The sequence below is a fragment of the Lepisosteus oculatus genome, chromosome 27 (assembly GCF_040954835.1).
Source record: "Lepisosteus oculatus isolate fLepOcu1 chromosome 27, fLepOcu1.hap2, whole genome shotgun sequence".
NCBI lineage: Eukaryota > Metazoa > Chordata > Actinopteri > Semionotiformes > Lepisosteidae > Lepisosteus > Lepisosteus oculatus.
The window spans coordinates 6,314,203-6,329,260 of record NC_090722.1 but is presented as its reverse complement, the minus strand read 5'-3'; the positions used below and the strand labels follow the sequence as shown (position 1 = coordinate 6,329,260).

Sequence of the window (15,058 nt, the reverse complement as noted above, 5' to 3'; positions counted from 1 at the left end):
TCGTGACTCATCTCTGGTTGCCACGTCCCGCAGCTCGAGCCGGGGCTGGCTCTCCCGGGATGATTGACAGGTGCCGCAGCCTCTCACCTCTCCGCGGGCTCGCGGGTGTGGTTCGCAGCAGTAAGGTCGCGCGTGTCGATGTTGGGGAGGGGGGTGTTCGGCTACTTGCATGTTTAAGGATTAGATGCTTTTAAACAGGGTGCACAGCGCAGAACCCCAGTGTCGTCGAAAATTTATCAGCGAATAAGGCAGACCGACTCCGGACACACGACACGATCAGCGGAACCGCGGATTTCTTGAGCTCCGTCTCCCTCTTGTGGTCGTGTTCGGTCCGTGCAGATCCGCTGTCCAAAGGTTTAAACCGGGAGCCAGGAATACGCCCTAACTACCAGGGCACCTCGAAGCGCTTCAGGAGTAAAAATGGTACCAAAAAGACAGCTATTGCTACTAACAGTGATGATTATAGTTAAATCATGCTTTCATGTAAAGCTTTATTTTAAATGTATTTAAAGGTCTTAAGTCAGCCAGGATTATAGATATTAATAGAAAAAGCAGAGTGCAGAATGAACACAGAACTACATGTTCAATGCATTCCCTTGCAGTGCACCGCACTCCCACATAGCACAGGACAGCACAGAGCACCGTACTCCCACAAAGCAAAGGAGAGCACAGAGCACTGCACTCCTGTAGCATACAGGACAGCACAGAGCACTCACTCCCACAGAGCACAGAACAGTCACTCCCAAGAAGCACAGGACAGCACAGAGCACTGCATTACTGCAGAGCACAGGACAGCACAGAGCACTCACTCCCACAGAGCACAGGACAGCATAGAGCACTACACTCCCTCAGAGCACAGGACAGCACAGAGCACTGCATTACTGCAGAGCCCTGAGAGCTCAGTACAGCCAGGTTGTGCCTAAAAGAGCCAGTACATTTTCTGGTGTCGCAAGCAGATTTAACATCAGAAAGCGATTTAGTCCTGATCTGGTAGGAGACACAGAGACCGAGCTGAGATATCAGTCCTTCTGAAGAGCCCCCAAGGGGAAGAGTGAGTCAGCACCACCTGGGCTCTGGAGATGACTCAGCAGAACCTCTGGAAGACACACCCAGCTGCTCAGTCCGGTCCAGGGTCGTGCTGAGACAGAGCCCGGCCTCGCAGAGAGTGGGCTGAGGGGCAGGATGGACAGTCCCTGGATGGGACACCAGTCCGTGTGCGGGACTCAAGCATCTAGGGGGCCACTTATCCTGATCTTTGGGAAGTGGGAGGAAACCAGTATACCCTAAAGCTATGGACAGGAGGGGAACATGCAAACTCCACACAGAATGCCCCAGGCTTGAATTGAACCGTGGACCAAGGAGCCACACCCCTGTGTGGAAACAAACTGAAAACGCCATCCGGACCGTCTGACCGACGGGTACCAACAGGGAAGAGTCCGCCTGGGTCGAGCCGGTATAAAGTCCGAATGCCGGGCTCCTTGGGCATTCCACACCGGAAAAATCTGGGAACACAAGACAGCTGCCGAGATCCCCCCGGCCGATGAGCTCTCCAGAGCCGGACGCACAGTGGCGGAGAAGGAGCTCGAGCACGCCGGCCGGGCCAGTGTGGATTCCCCAGTGACACCTGGAGAGGGCACACGCGGCGAGGCGCGAGCTGACCGCGGGGGACCAGGGCGTTTCTGGGCTCGTCAATACGCGCTTCAGTGACAAGGACACACGCCTGCAGTCTGATCTCAGTGTCTGATCTCAATTTCCCAGGCCGACCTGTGTTCAGTCGGACTCATCCTCCGAGGAGCCGAGGGGGCTGGGCTCCAAGGTGCCCCTGTAGCACTGCACCAGAGTGCGGAGGTCCTCCAGCGCCTCCTGCAGGTCGCCCTGCTCTGTGCCCGCGCCCAGGAAGCTGGCGAGGCGGCGGGGGTCCTGGGCACTGGTGGCCCGCCACAGGTCGGTCAGGCAGGGGTGCAGCGCTGGCGTGGACTGGAGAGACGATAGCACCGGGACACTGCCCACCGCTGGGGGCAAAGAGGGGCAGGAGGTCAGGAGCGAGGCACAGACGGGCAGAAATACACCACAGACGGGCAGACAGCACAGACGGGCAGAGATACAGTACAGACGGGCAGGTACCAGACAGACAGGCAGGTACCCGACGCCAGCAGGCCGACAGGCAGACTCACCTGTCTGTGGGGCGCGGGGGCTCGGCTCCAGCAAGCCCGTCACCCCCAGGGTGGGGCTGAAGATCTGGGGGAACGGGGGGGTCAGTTTACAGGGGCTGGAGATCCAGTGGACCGCCCTGGAGATGAAGAGAGAGAGGGACAGGCAGTCAGGCAGACAAGACAGGTAGACAGGAGAGGCAGGTGAGGTGGAAGGCAGAAAGACAGGCAGACAGGAGAGGCGGGGAGACAGGCGAGGCAGATGAACGAGGCGGGGAGACAGGCGAGGCAGATGAACGAGGCGGGGAGACAGGCGAGGCAGATGAACGAGGCGGGGAGACAGGCGAGGCAGATGAACGAGGCGGGGAGACAGGCGAGGCAGATGAACGAGGCGGGGAGACAGGCGAGGCAGATGAACGAGGCGGGGAGACAGGAAAGGTAAACAGACAGGTGAGGCAGTGTGCAGCCACCCCTCAGACTCCCCCTGCTGCGGCGGGTTACTCACACTGGGGTCGAGGGGTAGTGTCTCCACACGAAGCTCGCCAGCACCTCCTCTCCAGAGCCGCAGGTGTGCAGAGGGGTGGAGGGGCGTGTCCCGGGGGCCAGCGCACTGCGGGCACACAGCACAGCCAAGGTCACCGCAGGCAGAAAACCACAATCTGCTACTTCGACAACTGCTCTTATAGGCCCAGAGGCACCGGATTAATCTTCCAGGACCGGATTCATCAGCCTGATCTCGCAGGACCAATCTCATCAGCCTGATCTCGCAGGACCAATCTCATCAGCCTGATCTCGCAGGACCGGATTCATCAGCCTGATCTCACAGGATCAATCTCGCAGGACCGGATTCATCAGCCTGATCTCGCAGGACCGGATTCATCAGCCTGATCTCGCAGGACCGATCTCATCAGCCTGATCTCGCAGGACCGATCTCATCAGCCTGATCTCGCAGGACCGATCTCATCAGCCTGATCTCGCAGGACCGGATTCATCAGCCTGATCTCGCAGGACCGGATTCATCAGCCTACCATGGAGTCACGATTACAGGTCCTGCTCACCTCACCAGGCTCTGCGCCTCGACTCCCCTCAGGGTCACTGATTGGCCGAAGCTTTGCCCGTCGCCCAGCTCCCCACAGGCCGACAGGGGTCTCCATGGCAACGAATCGCCATAGCTACTCAGGGCGTCTGGGAGAGAGGTGCCAAGCATCATGGGAAATGGAAGTGCGCTGTAGGCTGCTGCCACCTGCAGTCAAGAAAAGGGGGCTCATTGGGGAGTAGAGTACATCACCCACCATTTATACAGCACACACTGTAAAACCTGGAGCGGATCAGACTGCTGTGCACTGGAAGTCTGTGACTGACAGCACTGTAAAACCTGGAGTGGATCAGATTGCTGTGCACTGAGAGTCTGGTCTGTCGTCATGACTCTTATCTCACCCCACAGCTCCAGACACACCCACCCAGGCCCCTTACCTTCCGGCCTGAGACAGCCAGCGCGTCCGACAGCTGCCACATGGGGCCGCCACCCTGCGTCTGTCGGTAGGGCACAGTCATGGTGTCCAGAGCCGCCGCCAGCACTGCACTAGAGTGATACCACAGAGAGGACTGGGAAAGAGAGGGAGGTTTAACAACCGGATTCCTGAAGGACATGTCTGTCTGTGAGTCGCTCAGGGGTGGGGTTACTCACGTCAAACTGCAGGTGAGGGAAGGAGGTCGGGGGAGCGGGGCATCGGCCGAGCCCGCCCTTCAGGGTCAGGGGGCAGAAGAGGGAGCTGTGATTGGACAGGCTGACCAGGCCGAGGGCGGAGTTCACCAGGTGGTACAGATCCTTCACTGGGCTCTGCAACTCAGCGACACACAGCATCAGACAAGGGCTACACAACACAGTCACACACTGAGCCACCGACCGACTCACAGACTGAGCCACTGACCAAGAGACAGGTACAGAGATGGACACAGTGAACAAGAGAGAGACTGAGACAGACGGGTCCACAGATGTAGAGAGACATAGAGAGAGACATAGAGAGAGACAGGTCCACAGACATAGAGAGACAGATAGAGACGGGTCCACAGACTGACACACTGACCACGGACAGGCAGCCAGACTCACAGTATCGGGGTGTCTGACAGGAGCCAGTCCCCATGTGAAAATGCCTCTCCCTCCGTATGAGTCATGAAGGAGCTCTGTGACCCCTGACCCCAGACCTGAAAACCCATCTTGAAGGTCACACAGCACCTGGAACCCCTGAGAAAGAACAACAATATGAGCTGCTCCATACAATAGTGGCTACATATTATATAGGACCAAAACTAAATATCCAGTGATTTAATGGAACATTTAAAATGTTACACAGGAAAATGAAGCACTTAGCTGGGACTGAGAAGCCCCAGGTTCTGAGGTGAGCAGATCGGTCAAGGGGAAGCCATGCAGCGAGTGTCCATGTAAGGACTCCACCTACAGTAAAGCTTGCCAAGACAGCGCCACCCAGTGGTGGGAAGACCGACCTGCAGGTAGTCGCACTCCTCCACAAAGAAGTGCAGACGGTCCTCCAGCTGTTCCAGTACTGTGGCGGACCGGCACAGCGCCTCCCCCTGGCCAAACGCCTCCAAGCGATTCGTCTCCCTGCGCAGACATGTGGGCACCGAGAGAGTCTAGCTCAACATACCCAGACCCAGCACACTAGGTCACTGAACCGCAGAGATACCTAACCCATTGCGGCTGTAGTTCTGTACTAGTTAAGAGATAGTGACTCACCATGGATGAGTGCTGTTATCAGATTCCTCTATACCTGTACATGACATGTCATAACTGTAGCTAATCTTCAGTGTACTGAGTAATGATTGTGGATGAACTACCTATAATTTGTAAATAACCCATTGTGTTTTCTACTAGTAGTGAAACAGCTTACTTGACATGATTGTTGTGGTCATAATGGTATCAAGGTTGACAAATGATTGTACTATTGTTAGTTGAGAGATTGTTGTGCATTGCTGTGGTGCTGGTAAAATAATTCTCTCATTATGCTTGCACTGGTCTACAGGGCTAGTTTAGAGAGACAGCTAACCCATGGTGGTTTACTGGTATACTAGTTGAGTCAGTTAACCCATTGTGGAGGTACTGGTGTTCACACTGAGATATAACTAGCCAGTTGCTGCTGTGCATGTTTATGTGTTTAGAGATAACTAACCTCTCACAGCTGTGCTGGTTAAGTAGTTTAGCTAGAACTTACCCATCATGGTTGTATTGGTTAATGGGTTAAGAGATAACTAACCTGTTGTGGTTGTACTGGTAAACAGGTATAGAGATAACTAACTTGTTGTGGTTGTACTGGTGGATGGGTTCACAGATAACAAAGCCCATCATGGTTGTACTGGTTAATGGGTTCAGAGATAACTAACCCGTCGTGGTTGTACTCGTTGATGACCATCATGCTGCGGGGGTGCAGGTGGACCCTCAGGAAGTCAGACCACACCCTCACGCTGCCCTCCAGGCTGTACCGCTTCTGAGCGCGCTCCAGACTGGCGTTCACCGTCGCCATGGCAATGCCGCCTGCCGAGAGAGCTTCCGGGCGACATCAGGAGAGTCCGTCAGACACACAGCACAGCTCCTCCCCCAGCCAGCTCCAGCCCTTTCTTTTTATGACATCTTAGATAAAGTCATTTTCCAAAACCAACCGGTTTCTAATATTCAGACTGTGCACATCAGATGTTTTGGGTCATTTACAAAAGTGCGCAGTCACGTTAAGGGCCTGGAGGCAGGTTTGCTGGAAACACTAAGAGCTCAGTGGTGTGAGCAGGGACCCCACAGAAACACAAGACTCTCTCACCCTTGCTTTCCTGTGCCTGGGTAGCAGAGAAGTCTCCCTCGGGCAGCAGCTGCCCCTCCTGGAGAGAAAAGGAATTACAGGAGTCAGGACAGGCCGCAAGGACTGGGGAGTCCTTGTTATGGGCCAGGAGGGGTGAGGGACACTCACATCCAAACGGTCAAGGTCCTGGAGGAAGGAGTTCTTCGCTGGGGGGGACTCCTTGTGGGTCATCACCTCTCCCTCCCTGAAGAACACAGACAGGGTTACAAATAAGACACAAGTCACCCACAACACACACACACTGCCAGTAACACACACAGTCAACAACACACACTACTAGTAACACACACAATAAGAGAGAAGGTGACTCACCAGGTGAAAGTTCTGACTTCTTTCCCTGTCTCATAGAGGCTGCCTTCCTGCCTCAAGGTACTGAGGCTTCCTGTCGGAAGAGAGAGACAATGAAGGTAGGAGAACTACTAAAGACCTGCAGTGGATCAGACTGCTGTGCACTGGGAGTCTGACTGCCAGCACTGTACAACCTGGAGTGGATCAGACTGCTGTGCACTGGGAGTCTGACAGCACTGTAAAACCTGGAGTGGATCAGACTGCTGTGCACTGGGAGTCTGACTGACAGCACTGTAAAACCTGGAGTGGATCAGACTGCTGTGCACTGGGAATCTGACTGACACCAGTGTAAAACCTGGAGTGGATCTGACTGCTGTGCACTGGGAGTCTGACAGCACTGTAAAACCTGGAGTGGATCAGACTGCTGTGGACTGGGGGGGTCTGACTGACAGCACTGTAAATCCTGGAGTGGATCAGCTTCATTTATATCCCTTCCTTTAAAAAAGAATCGCAGAGTTGAGAGTGCCACACACAGAGCATCAGGCCCACCCTTGAGGTCCAGTGTGATGAGGCGGGGGGTGTAGGTGGTCTGTCCCCCCAGTGTGACCCCCTCCCGGAATAGGACATCACTCAGCAACTCGCTGGGGGGGCTGGGGGAATCCGGGTCGTAGCACAGAGCAGCATCCTGGACAGGGCGGTGAAGAAGAACAGAGATTTTCATTAAGTTTGTTCGATTTTTTTCAAACAACCTGGGGCCACTTACAATACTCTCCCAGGTTAATTCTCTCTAACAAGTGCTTATGACACAGATCACAGTGAGACTGGGGCTCCTTTACAGCTCTCTGTCTGTCCCAGACTGGCAGTGAGATTAATATCCTGACTCTAGAAGGGCTGTGTCTCTATCTGTAACACTGACACAGATCACAGTGAGACCTTGGCTCCTTTACAGCTCTCTGTCTGTCCCAGACTGGCAGTGAGAATTTAACTAAAAGGGAAACTTTGTTTTCAACTGTCCTAGCTGGTAAAATAAAGGACTAAATTGAAACGAACAATAATGATGGAGAATTAATGTGAAAATGTGGTTTTATGGAAAGGAAAATTCATAACCTCTTCACCTCATTTAGAAATTCAAAACTTGCTGGGCTATGATTTGCTAAGACTCTCCTGCCCAGTACTAAAGTCGCACTTCAAACTGTTTGCTTTTCCAATTCGTAACATCATGAAGTTGTCTCTTTCTTTCACAAAAAAATGTAAGACTACTAATTAATTAACAGGATTTAAATAATTGAAAGGAAATGGTCAGATATATCTAAACCTATTTCAATGTACAAGTTGTTTATATGCTGTATATACACGCACCTAGTTTAGAGTTGATGCAATATACATTTAGACATCTCGTAGTGGTGACTCAGGCACGGCCCATACAAATCTGACAGGATATTCTCAATCTGTGGTCACCCTGTACACAATACTACGCATCTATAAACTTAATGTTGATTTTGTTCATATTAAATATTAAATTAACTAAATACCTGCAAATTCCACCAGTGGGTCCCCACATAGTTTGAGAAATGTCCCAGCTGCAGGGTCACAACCTCGCGACACACGTTTGCCATTGTGCCCTACAAACATCCGTCTAACGGGGATAAAATATAAATGTTCCTTCGGAAAATTCATAAAATAATATCAGAACACTCGCGTAAACTCTCACCGGCCGTGAGTACAGGATTCTCAATCTAACCCCAGGCTGCGAAACAAGACCCCACCTCCACGCACAGGTCTTAGTCCCTGGGATTGGCTAACGGGCAACACATCGTATTGCGATTGGCTAAGAGTGTTGTATTTCAGAATGTTCTAGTTTTTCCTGTCGCTCAACGGGTTTGGTTGCACGGCACCAGGGAAACACACGTGGAGCAGCGAGCTCTCTGATTGGAGCGGAGAAGGAAGCTGCTGTCCAATTGGATGGCAGAGGAGAGGAGTAAGCAGGAGCTCGGATTGGTTCAAAATTAGGGGCGGGTTCACGAATGTACACACTCCAGTTGTGTTGTGGACTACAGTAGATAATACTGAACATGTTTACATACGGCACATGAGTTAGTATAGAAGCTGTTTTATCACATTGTTTTTTTACAGTAAAGGTAGTCAATTTTGTAAATCACTGCAGTGTTTGGAAAAGACTCGAAGGTAAGAAATTATCTCTGTCAATACAGTAATATCATATTGTAATACTATGAATAGTTTCAAAGTGATTTCGTGTAAAATTCACTGAATTTCTAAAACAGAATGTGTTCCAAATCCCTACATTTTGTTTTTAGCGAAAAAACAATTCGATCTGCACCTTTTTTCATTCCGATGAAAAATTACATATAGCGCCCTGCATACAGGTGGAGACTCACTTCACTGCCCATCCATGTGGGAGACACACAGCAGCCCCCCTGCACACAGGTCAGGGGGGGAGAGAGACACTGCTGCCCCAAGGGAATCCTGGGAGAGCTTCGGAGAGGTCAGGCTGTACAGCCCAGACTGGAGCCAGGAGACCAGGGTTAACAGATCTACACTTCACTCGTGTATCAATAAATAAACTCAATTACCAAAGATCTGCAAACAGCACTTATGGGAGGGCGGGGTAAGGAAATGATTATTTTTTAATAGTTTGATTATTGGTGTGCCCAGTGCTTGCTGGGACAGGCTCTTGGTCACCATGACTCTGAAGTGAAAAGGGGTTATGGGATGTGATGGGATTATGGGTATTGTACCTCTCAGATGGGGTTCCCAGCCCTGGTCTGCAGGAACCCCAGTCCAACAGGTATTCCGTGTCGCCCTAGAATCACAGAGTTCTAATATCAGGAACCAGTTGACTCCGACCAGCAGCAGGTAACCTGTTCAATGGAGTTATTTAGAAAAGATCTGGAACGAAAGGTCAGAAAACTCAAGGACAAAAGCTCCATGTTTCATTGACCAATGATACATCCATCCCTCCATCTTATAACAACTTATTCCAATTCAGGGATGCAGTGGAGCTGGAGCCTATCCCAGCAAGCAACAGGCGCTAGGCAGGGTGCACCCTGGACGGGACACCAGTCCATCAGAGGGCAGACACACACCCACACACACACACCCTGGATGGAACACCAGGCCAGGCAGGCAGACAGACAAACACACATTCACACCAAGAACAGTTTTCCCACAAGCCAATTAATCTACCTGCATGTCTTTGGACTGTGGGAGGAAAAACGGAGCACCTGGAGGAAACCAACATGCAAACTCCCCCCAGACAGAACCCTGAGCGACTGAACTGTTTTCTAAGCCAGGGGACGCAAACTCACTTCCTAGCTTGGTTGGCATCTTCTGGTTTTAGTTCCAACCTGAGCAGGCAATTAAACAATGTACCTAATGACTAATAATTAATATTTAATAATAATAATTGCTCAAAGCGCTTTACAGGAGCTTTGTGTTTAAATGGCAGAGGAGTCTGGAAAAGGGTGGACTGAAAATGAATGCAGAAAAATGCAGAAAAATCTGAAATAATGGTAATGGAGAGAAGAGGAGATACTATGACCAATGTTGAGGAGACAAATGGAGGAAAACTGAAACAAGTTGATGGCTTTAAATACCTTGGATCAAAACTGGTAAAGGGAGGAGAAACACTGGAGGCAGTAAAACAAAGAGTGAAAGCTGGATGGAACAAGTGGAGAGAAATAACTGGAATAATCTGTGACAGGAAAATTCCTAGAAAGTTAAAGTGCAAAATGTACAAGACTGTGATTAGACCTGTACTACTGTATGGAGCTGAATGCTTGGCAGTTGGAAAGAGGGAAGAGAACTTGATGAGAAGAACTGAAATGAGGATGTTGAGATGGATTCTGCAGATTTCAATGAAGGATAAGATCAGAAATGAAGAAATCCGTAGACGATGTAGGGTGGTGGATGTGGTTGAGAAGATGCGAGAGGCGAGGTTACGGTGGTATGGACATATCATGAGGAGGGACGTTGAGGAAGTAACAAAGAGGTAATGGAATTTGAGGTGGAAGGTAACAGAGGAAGAGGCAGGCCTAGAAAGAGATGGATAGATTGTGTGAGAAAAGATATGGAGGTATGTGAAGTGAGTGAGGAAGATGTGCTCGACAGAGACAAGTGGAGAAGAGCAACCAAAGCAGCTGACCCCAGGACAGTCTGGGACTGAGGCTGTGAAAAAGAAGAAGAAGAAGAAGCTCAAAGCGCTTTACAGGTAATGGGGACTCCCCTCCACCACCACCAATGTGCAGCATCCGCCTGGATGATTAACTTTCTTAATTAAATAAGATATGATGCCCAACTGGGATTTTTGTGAAGGTCTTTTGCAGTTGAGGACTGAAAAAAAAAACCAGTACAAGTACAGCTCCTTACAGTATAAACCAACGTCAAGCCCAGCCGGAAGTATCAGTAATACTACAAGTACAGTTATAAATCACCCCCAGGCCAGGTAGGAAGTATCAGTAATTGTGCTGTTCATAAAAATCAGAGGACCTGGCTGGTGGTACATGGGCGCTCGGGCAGATCAGACACCAGGGGGCACTTCTGCTCTTAACGTTTCTTTCTGTTTTGCGGGGGCAGTGAGGGGACGCTTTTCCTTCCAGACCTCTCCTTTAAGAGCAGCCTGTGCCTTTAACAGCTCCACCTGGGCACACCTGCGTCTCGTCTCGGCGAGAGAGAGACACACGGAGGCTTCGCGGCACGCTGAGTAAGTGGCGTTATAATCGTTATAATCGTTATAATGTCTTCTCGAGAGCACCGGACGTAGAGCGAGCGGGCGTTGAACGTTTGATGAAACATGTCCACATGGTTTCGAAGCGTCATGAACTGGCTGCCGAGTTTGGACTAAAGTGCTCAGTGTGACTTGGCTATCGGAGACGACACACTACGCCTATGCCCGTCTCACTAATACTTATCTCCACGCATTTCTCCCCAAATAACATAACTTTTTTTTTGAAAGAAGGTCTTCTGATAAACAAATGCTTCCTGTAGGCTCCCACTTCCCCCTCTCGCATTCCGAACGTTTGGTAAAAAAACAACAACTGGAGTTCAGCCAATGACAAAAGGCTTTTGGAATGAATGGCGTGTTACCTGACCAATCGAAGGGAAGGATTGATGACTGGGTGGGGCTTTACCTGCATAACTAACAACACCCTGTATGAAGAAACCTTCTCTGTCAGTTTTAACTGGCTTACCTGTAGTTTCCACTCGTGTCCTGACAACATGTCTCTAGCAGTGTCTCCAGTCCAGTCAGGGGGGTGTCAGTGTGTGAATTCAGGGGCAGTGTGAGAAGAGAGGGACAGCAGTGTCTCCAGTCCAGTCAGGGGTGTGTCAGTGTGTGAATTCAGGGGCAGTGTGAGAAGAGAGGGACAGCAGTGTCTCCAGTCCAGTCAGGGGTGTGTCAGTGTGTGAATTCAGGGGCAGTGTGAGAGGAGAGGGACAGCAGTGTCTCCAGTCCAGTCAGGGGTGTGTCGGTGTGTGAATTCAGGGGCAGTGTGAGAGGAGTGGGACAGCAGTGTCTCCAGTCCAGTCAGGGGGGTGTCAGTGTGTGAATTCAGGGGCAGTGTGAGAGGAGAGGGACAGCAGTGTCTCCAGCTAGCTTGTACAAACGGCTTGTTTGAGTAACACAAACAAATTCTTTCCAAATTCTTGTATCAACTTGTTTTCCTAGTTCCTTATTCTGTTGGGTCGAAAACATACCTGCCGGGTCCTGGAAAGTCCTCGGAATAACTGTGGAAGGAAGCCCAGGACAGGCAGCAGAGACCAGTCCCAGGATGCCCGGTCGGATGACCGCGAACCCCGAATCGGAGCTGCTCTTGGACGAGGGGAAGGACCGTCCTCTTGAAAATGGCTCGCTGAGCTCTGTACCCCTCAAACCAGGCCTGACGGGAGAGGGGGCGCAGGAGACGGAGAAGAAGGAAGAGATGGAGGGGGAGGAGGAGGAGGGAACCAGGAAGGGAGAGGGGGAGGAGGAGAGGGGAGTGAAGAAGGAAGTAGGAGAGGAGGAGGTGGGAGTGAAGGAGGGGAAGGGAGAGGAGGAGAGGGGAGTGAAGAAGGAAGTAGGAGAGGAGGAGGTGGGAGTGAAGGAGGAGCAGGGAGAGGAGGAGAAGGAGGAGGAGGTAAGGTCAGCTTTAACAGAGTCCAGTACCCTGCTGTGGTCAGCAGAGAAGCGAGAGGCCGAGAAGGGCAGCGGGGTTCTGGGGGCGACGGGGGCGGAGATGGAGGAGGACCCCCTCGTGAACTCGCTGCCCGAGAAGGCGGCGCAGGTGTTCAGCCCCAGCGTGCGGATCCTGGGCCCCAGGTCCGGCCTGCACAGGAAGTCTGCGGACAGGGAGGAGCTGTGTGTTCACGGTGGGGACCCCGAGAAGAGCCCCTTCCTGAACCGCCAGGGGACCCCCCCAGATGGGTACTGGCCGGAAGATGACGGTCCATCACATGGTAACTTCGGGGCGCCCTCTCCAGTACTCTCTCCATCAAACTGGGGCACCCTAGCCCGTCCCCCCACAAACCTCTAATCCTTAGTCGTCTCTGCCCCTCTCTTCCAGTCCACACTGTGCCTTCCCTTGTGTCTCCCCTCTCCTCCCCCAGGTCTCCCCTCTCTTCCAGTCTACACTGTGCCTTCCCCTGTGTCTCCTCTCTCTCCCGGTCCAGACCTGTGCTCGAACCCTGTGTCTCCTCTCTCTCCCGGTCCAGACCTGTGCTTGAACCCTGTGTCTCCTCTGTCTCCCGGTCCAGACCTGTGCTCGAACCCTGTGTCTCCTATCTCTCCCGGTCCAGACCTGTGCTTGAACCCTGTGTCTCCTCTGTCTCCCGGTCCAGACCTGTGCTCGAACCCTGTGTCTCCTATCTCTCCCGGTCCAGACCTGTGCTTGAACCCTGTGCCTCCTCTCTCTGCAGCCCGTGGTCGGTGCTGCGGTTGCCGTGGTCGCGATGCTCTGAAGTCCCTCTCCTCTCTGGTTGCTGCCGCCCTCATCTTCCCTCTCCTCCTGTGGGGCGGGTTTGTGTTCCTGCCGTTTGACGCCCCCCTGCTCCCCGGCGCCCCCCTGAGGCTGGTCTACACCCTGCGCTGCGCCGCCTTCGCCACCGTGCCCGTGGTCCTGGGTGAGAGAGAACCCGCCCGCCCACCCGCCCTCCTCCTCCTCCTGCGACAGAAGCGGCACGGGTCTCTGCTCTGGTTCCGTCCTGCTGGGCTCACGGGTCTCTGTCCCGGTTCTGTCTCCCCAGGCGTGCTGGTTCTGGGCCTGTCCCGGCTGTGCTGGGCTCACGGGTCTGTCCCGGTTCTGTCTCCCCAGGCGTGCTGGTTCTGGGCCTGTCCCGGCTGTGCTGGGCTCACGGGTCTGTCCCGGTTCTGTCTCCGCAGGCGTGCTGGTTCTGGGCCTGTCCCGGCTGTGCTGGGCCTCTCTGATGCCGCAGAGCCAGGAGCGAGGAGAAGTCTGGGTGCACCGGCACTTCGTCCAGGACTCCCTCTCGCTCTTCCTCCTCTTCTTCCTCAACCTGGCCGTGCTGTCCACCTACCTGAGCCAGGAGACCCTCAAGCTCGTACCGCTGCTCACCGGTCTGTTCGCCATCGCCAGGTGACCCCCTCTTCCTGTCTGTACCCCTTAACAGCAACCGCCAGCCTGACCTGCCTTCTTCCTGTCTGTACTCCGTAACCACCAGCCTGACCCCCCTCTCTCGCAGTACCCCAGGTCACTCTGTGTGTGTGTGTACCCTTGTACCCCAGCTCCCTCAGTGGGGGTGTGTGTGTCTGTACCCCAGTACCCCAGCCCACTCAGTGGGGGTGTGTGTGTCTGTACCCCAGTACCCCAGCTCACTCAGTGGGGGATGTGTGTCTGTACCCCCAGTACACCAGGTCACTCACTGGGGGGGTGTGTGTCTGTACCCCAGTACCCCAGCTCACTCACTGGGGGGGGGGGTGTCTGTACCCCAGTACCCCAGCTCACTCAGTGGGGGGGGGTGTGTCTGTACCCCAGTACCCCAGCTCACTCACTGGGGGGGTGTGTGTCTGTACCCCAGTACCCCAGCTCACTCACTGGGGGTGTCTGTGTTTCCTCAGGCTGGTTTACTGGCTGGCCTTCGCCCTGGGCAGCAGTTTCCGTGGCCTGGGCTTCGGACTGACCTTCTTCCCCGTGCTGGTCATGCTGGTGGCCAACCTGTACTTCACCTTCGTTCAGGAGGGCGGCAGCATCTTCGCCCTGGAAGAGCCCGAGGAGCCCGGCGCCACGCCGCCCCCCGGCCAGCCCCGGCTGAGGTTCTGGGGCTGATCCCGGGTCGGACTGCGGTACTGACTGGGCTGGCCAGCGGATGTGGGGGACTGGCACCAGTTTCACTACCTGGGCTGTCCAGAATGACTCTTATTCGTCTGAAGGGATCTTGGGGGTTGGGGGGGGTCGGCTGAGCTTGACTTCCTCTGCAGCGAAGGACCGGCTGACGGAGGCTCTTCCTGTCGGTGATCTGCGCTCGTGTTTCATTGGCTCACAAGGGCTCCAGCGCAGTTTCCTTCTACAATGTATGCTATTATATTATTAGTAGTAGGATTATGATGATGGTTGCATTTTTTTTAATTGCTCTTCCTGGCTGTCACACTTTCGTGGAGTCCAATTTTACTCAATGCTGCTTGTAAATGTACTTTTTTTTTAAGTTTTGTATGAAAAATCCAGTAAAGCAAGGAAATATTTCCTCGTGTCTTTCTCAAGAACATTTAAGAGAGGGAGACTGCTTAGTCCAGATCAGCCCATCTAG

At 53.0% G+C, this 15,058-nt stretch overlaps 2 protein-coding genes across 3 annotated transcripts; one reads left to right on the top strand and one right to left on the bottom strand.

Annotated features, from left to right (window-relative positions):
* Positions 1 to 471: 471 nt before the first annotated feature.
* Positions 472 to 8,054, bottom strand: msto1 (misato mitochondrial distribution and morphology regulator 1). Its single transcript, XM_069184661.1, has 14 exons — positions 7,837 to 8,054; positions 6,854 to 6,989; positions 6,329 to 6,398; positions 6,125 to 6,200; positions 5,978 to 6,035; positions 5,550 to 5,712; positions 4,656 to 4,773; positions 4,261 to 4,395; positions 3,838 to 3,990; positions 3,624 to 3,755; positions 3,209 to 3,393; positions 2,656 to 2,760; positions 2,175 to 2,290; positions 472 to 2,012 (listed from the first exon to the last, which is right to left on the bottom strand). Exons 1-14 carry the CDS (start codon positions 7,918 to 7,920, stop codon positions 1,771 to 1,773), a joined length of 1,773 nt encoding a protein of 590 aa, XP_069040762.1. The 5' UTR covers positions 7,921 to 8,054; the 3' UTR covers positions 472 to 1,770.
* A 2,861-nt stretch (positions 8,055 to 10,915) lies between these two features.
* tmem79a (transmembrane protein 79a) lies at positions 10,916 to 14,993 on the top strand. 2 transcript variants are annotated; one of them, XM_069184660.1, is made up of 6 exons: positions 10,916 to 11,024; positions 11,988 to 12,324; positions 12,391 to 12,754; positions 13,214 to 13,417; positions 13,677 to 13,890; positions 14,373 to 14,993. In XM_069184660.1, exons 2-6 carry the CDS (start codon positions 12,091 to 12,093, stop codon positions 14,578 to 14,580), a joined length of 1,224 nt encoding a protein of 407 aa, XP_069040761.1. In that variant the 5' UTR covers positions 10,916 to 11,024; positions 11,988 to 12,090; the 3' UTR covers positions 14,581 to 14,993. The 2 variants fall into 2 exon arrangements, with proteins under 2 accessions (XP_069040761.1, XP_069040760.1); XM_069184659.1 differs by having other exon boundaries at positions 11,988 to 12,754.
* Positions 14,994 to 15,058: the final 65 nt, after the last annotated feature.

What these genes read in the sequence shown, in the direction of transcription:
- msto1 (XM_069184661.1), bottom strand. Translation starts at nt 7,920, where the DNA reads ATGGCAAACGTGTGTCGCGAGGTTGTGACCCTGCAGCTGGGACATTTC. An exon ending in GAAGTCAGAACTTTCACCTG is followed by an intron (nt 6,201 to 6,328) that starts GTGAGTCACCTT and finishes TGTGTTCTTCAG; the next exon opens with GGAGGGAGAGGTGATGACCC. An exon ending in CCAGGCACAGGAAAGCAAGG is followed by an intron (nt 5,713 to 5,977) that starts GTGAGAGAGTCT and finishes GTCGCCCGGAAG; the next exon opens with CTCTCTCGGCAGGCGGCATT.
- tmem79a (XM_069184659.1), top strand. Translation starts at nt 12,091, where the DNA reads ATGCCCGGTCGGATGACCGCGAACCCCGAATCGGAGCTGCTCTTGGAC. An exon ending in AGATGACGGTCCATCACATG is followed by an intron (nt 12,755 to 13,213) that starts GTAACTTCGGGG and finishes CTCTCTCTGCAG; the next exon opens with CCCGTGGTCGGTGCTGCGGT. An exon ending in GGTCTGTTCGCCATCGCCAG is followed by an intron (nt 13,891 to 14,372) that starts GTGACCCCCTCT and finishes GTGTTTCCTCAG; the next exon opens with GCTGGTTTACTGGCTGGCCT.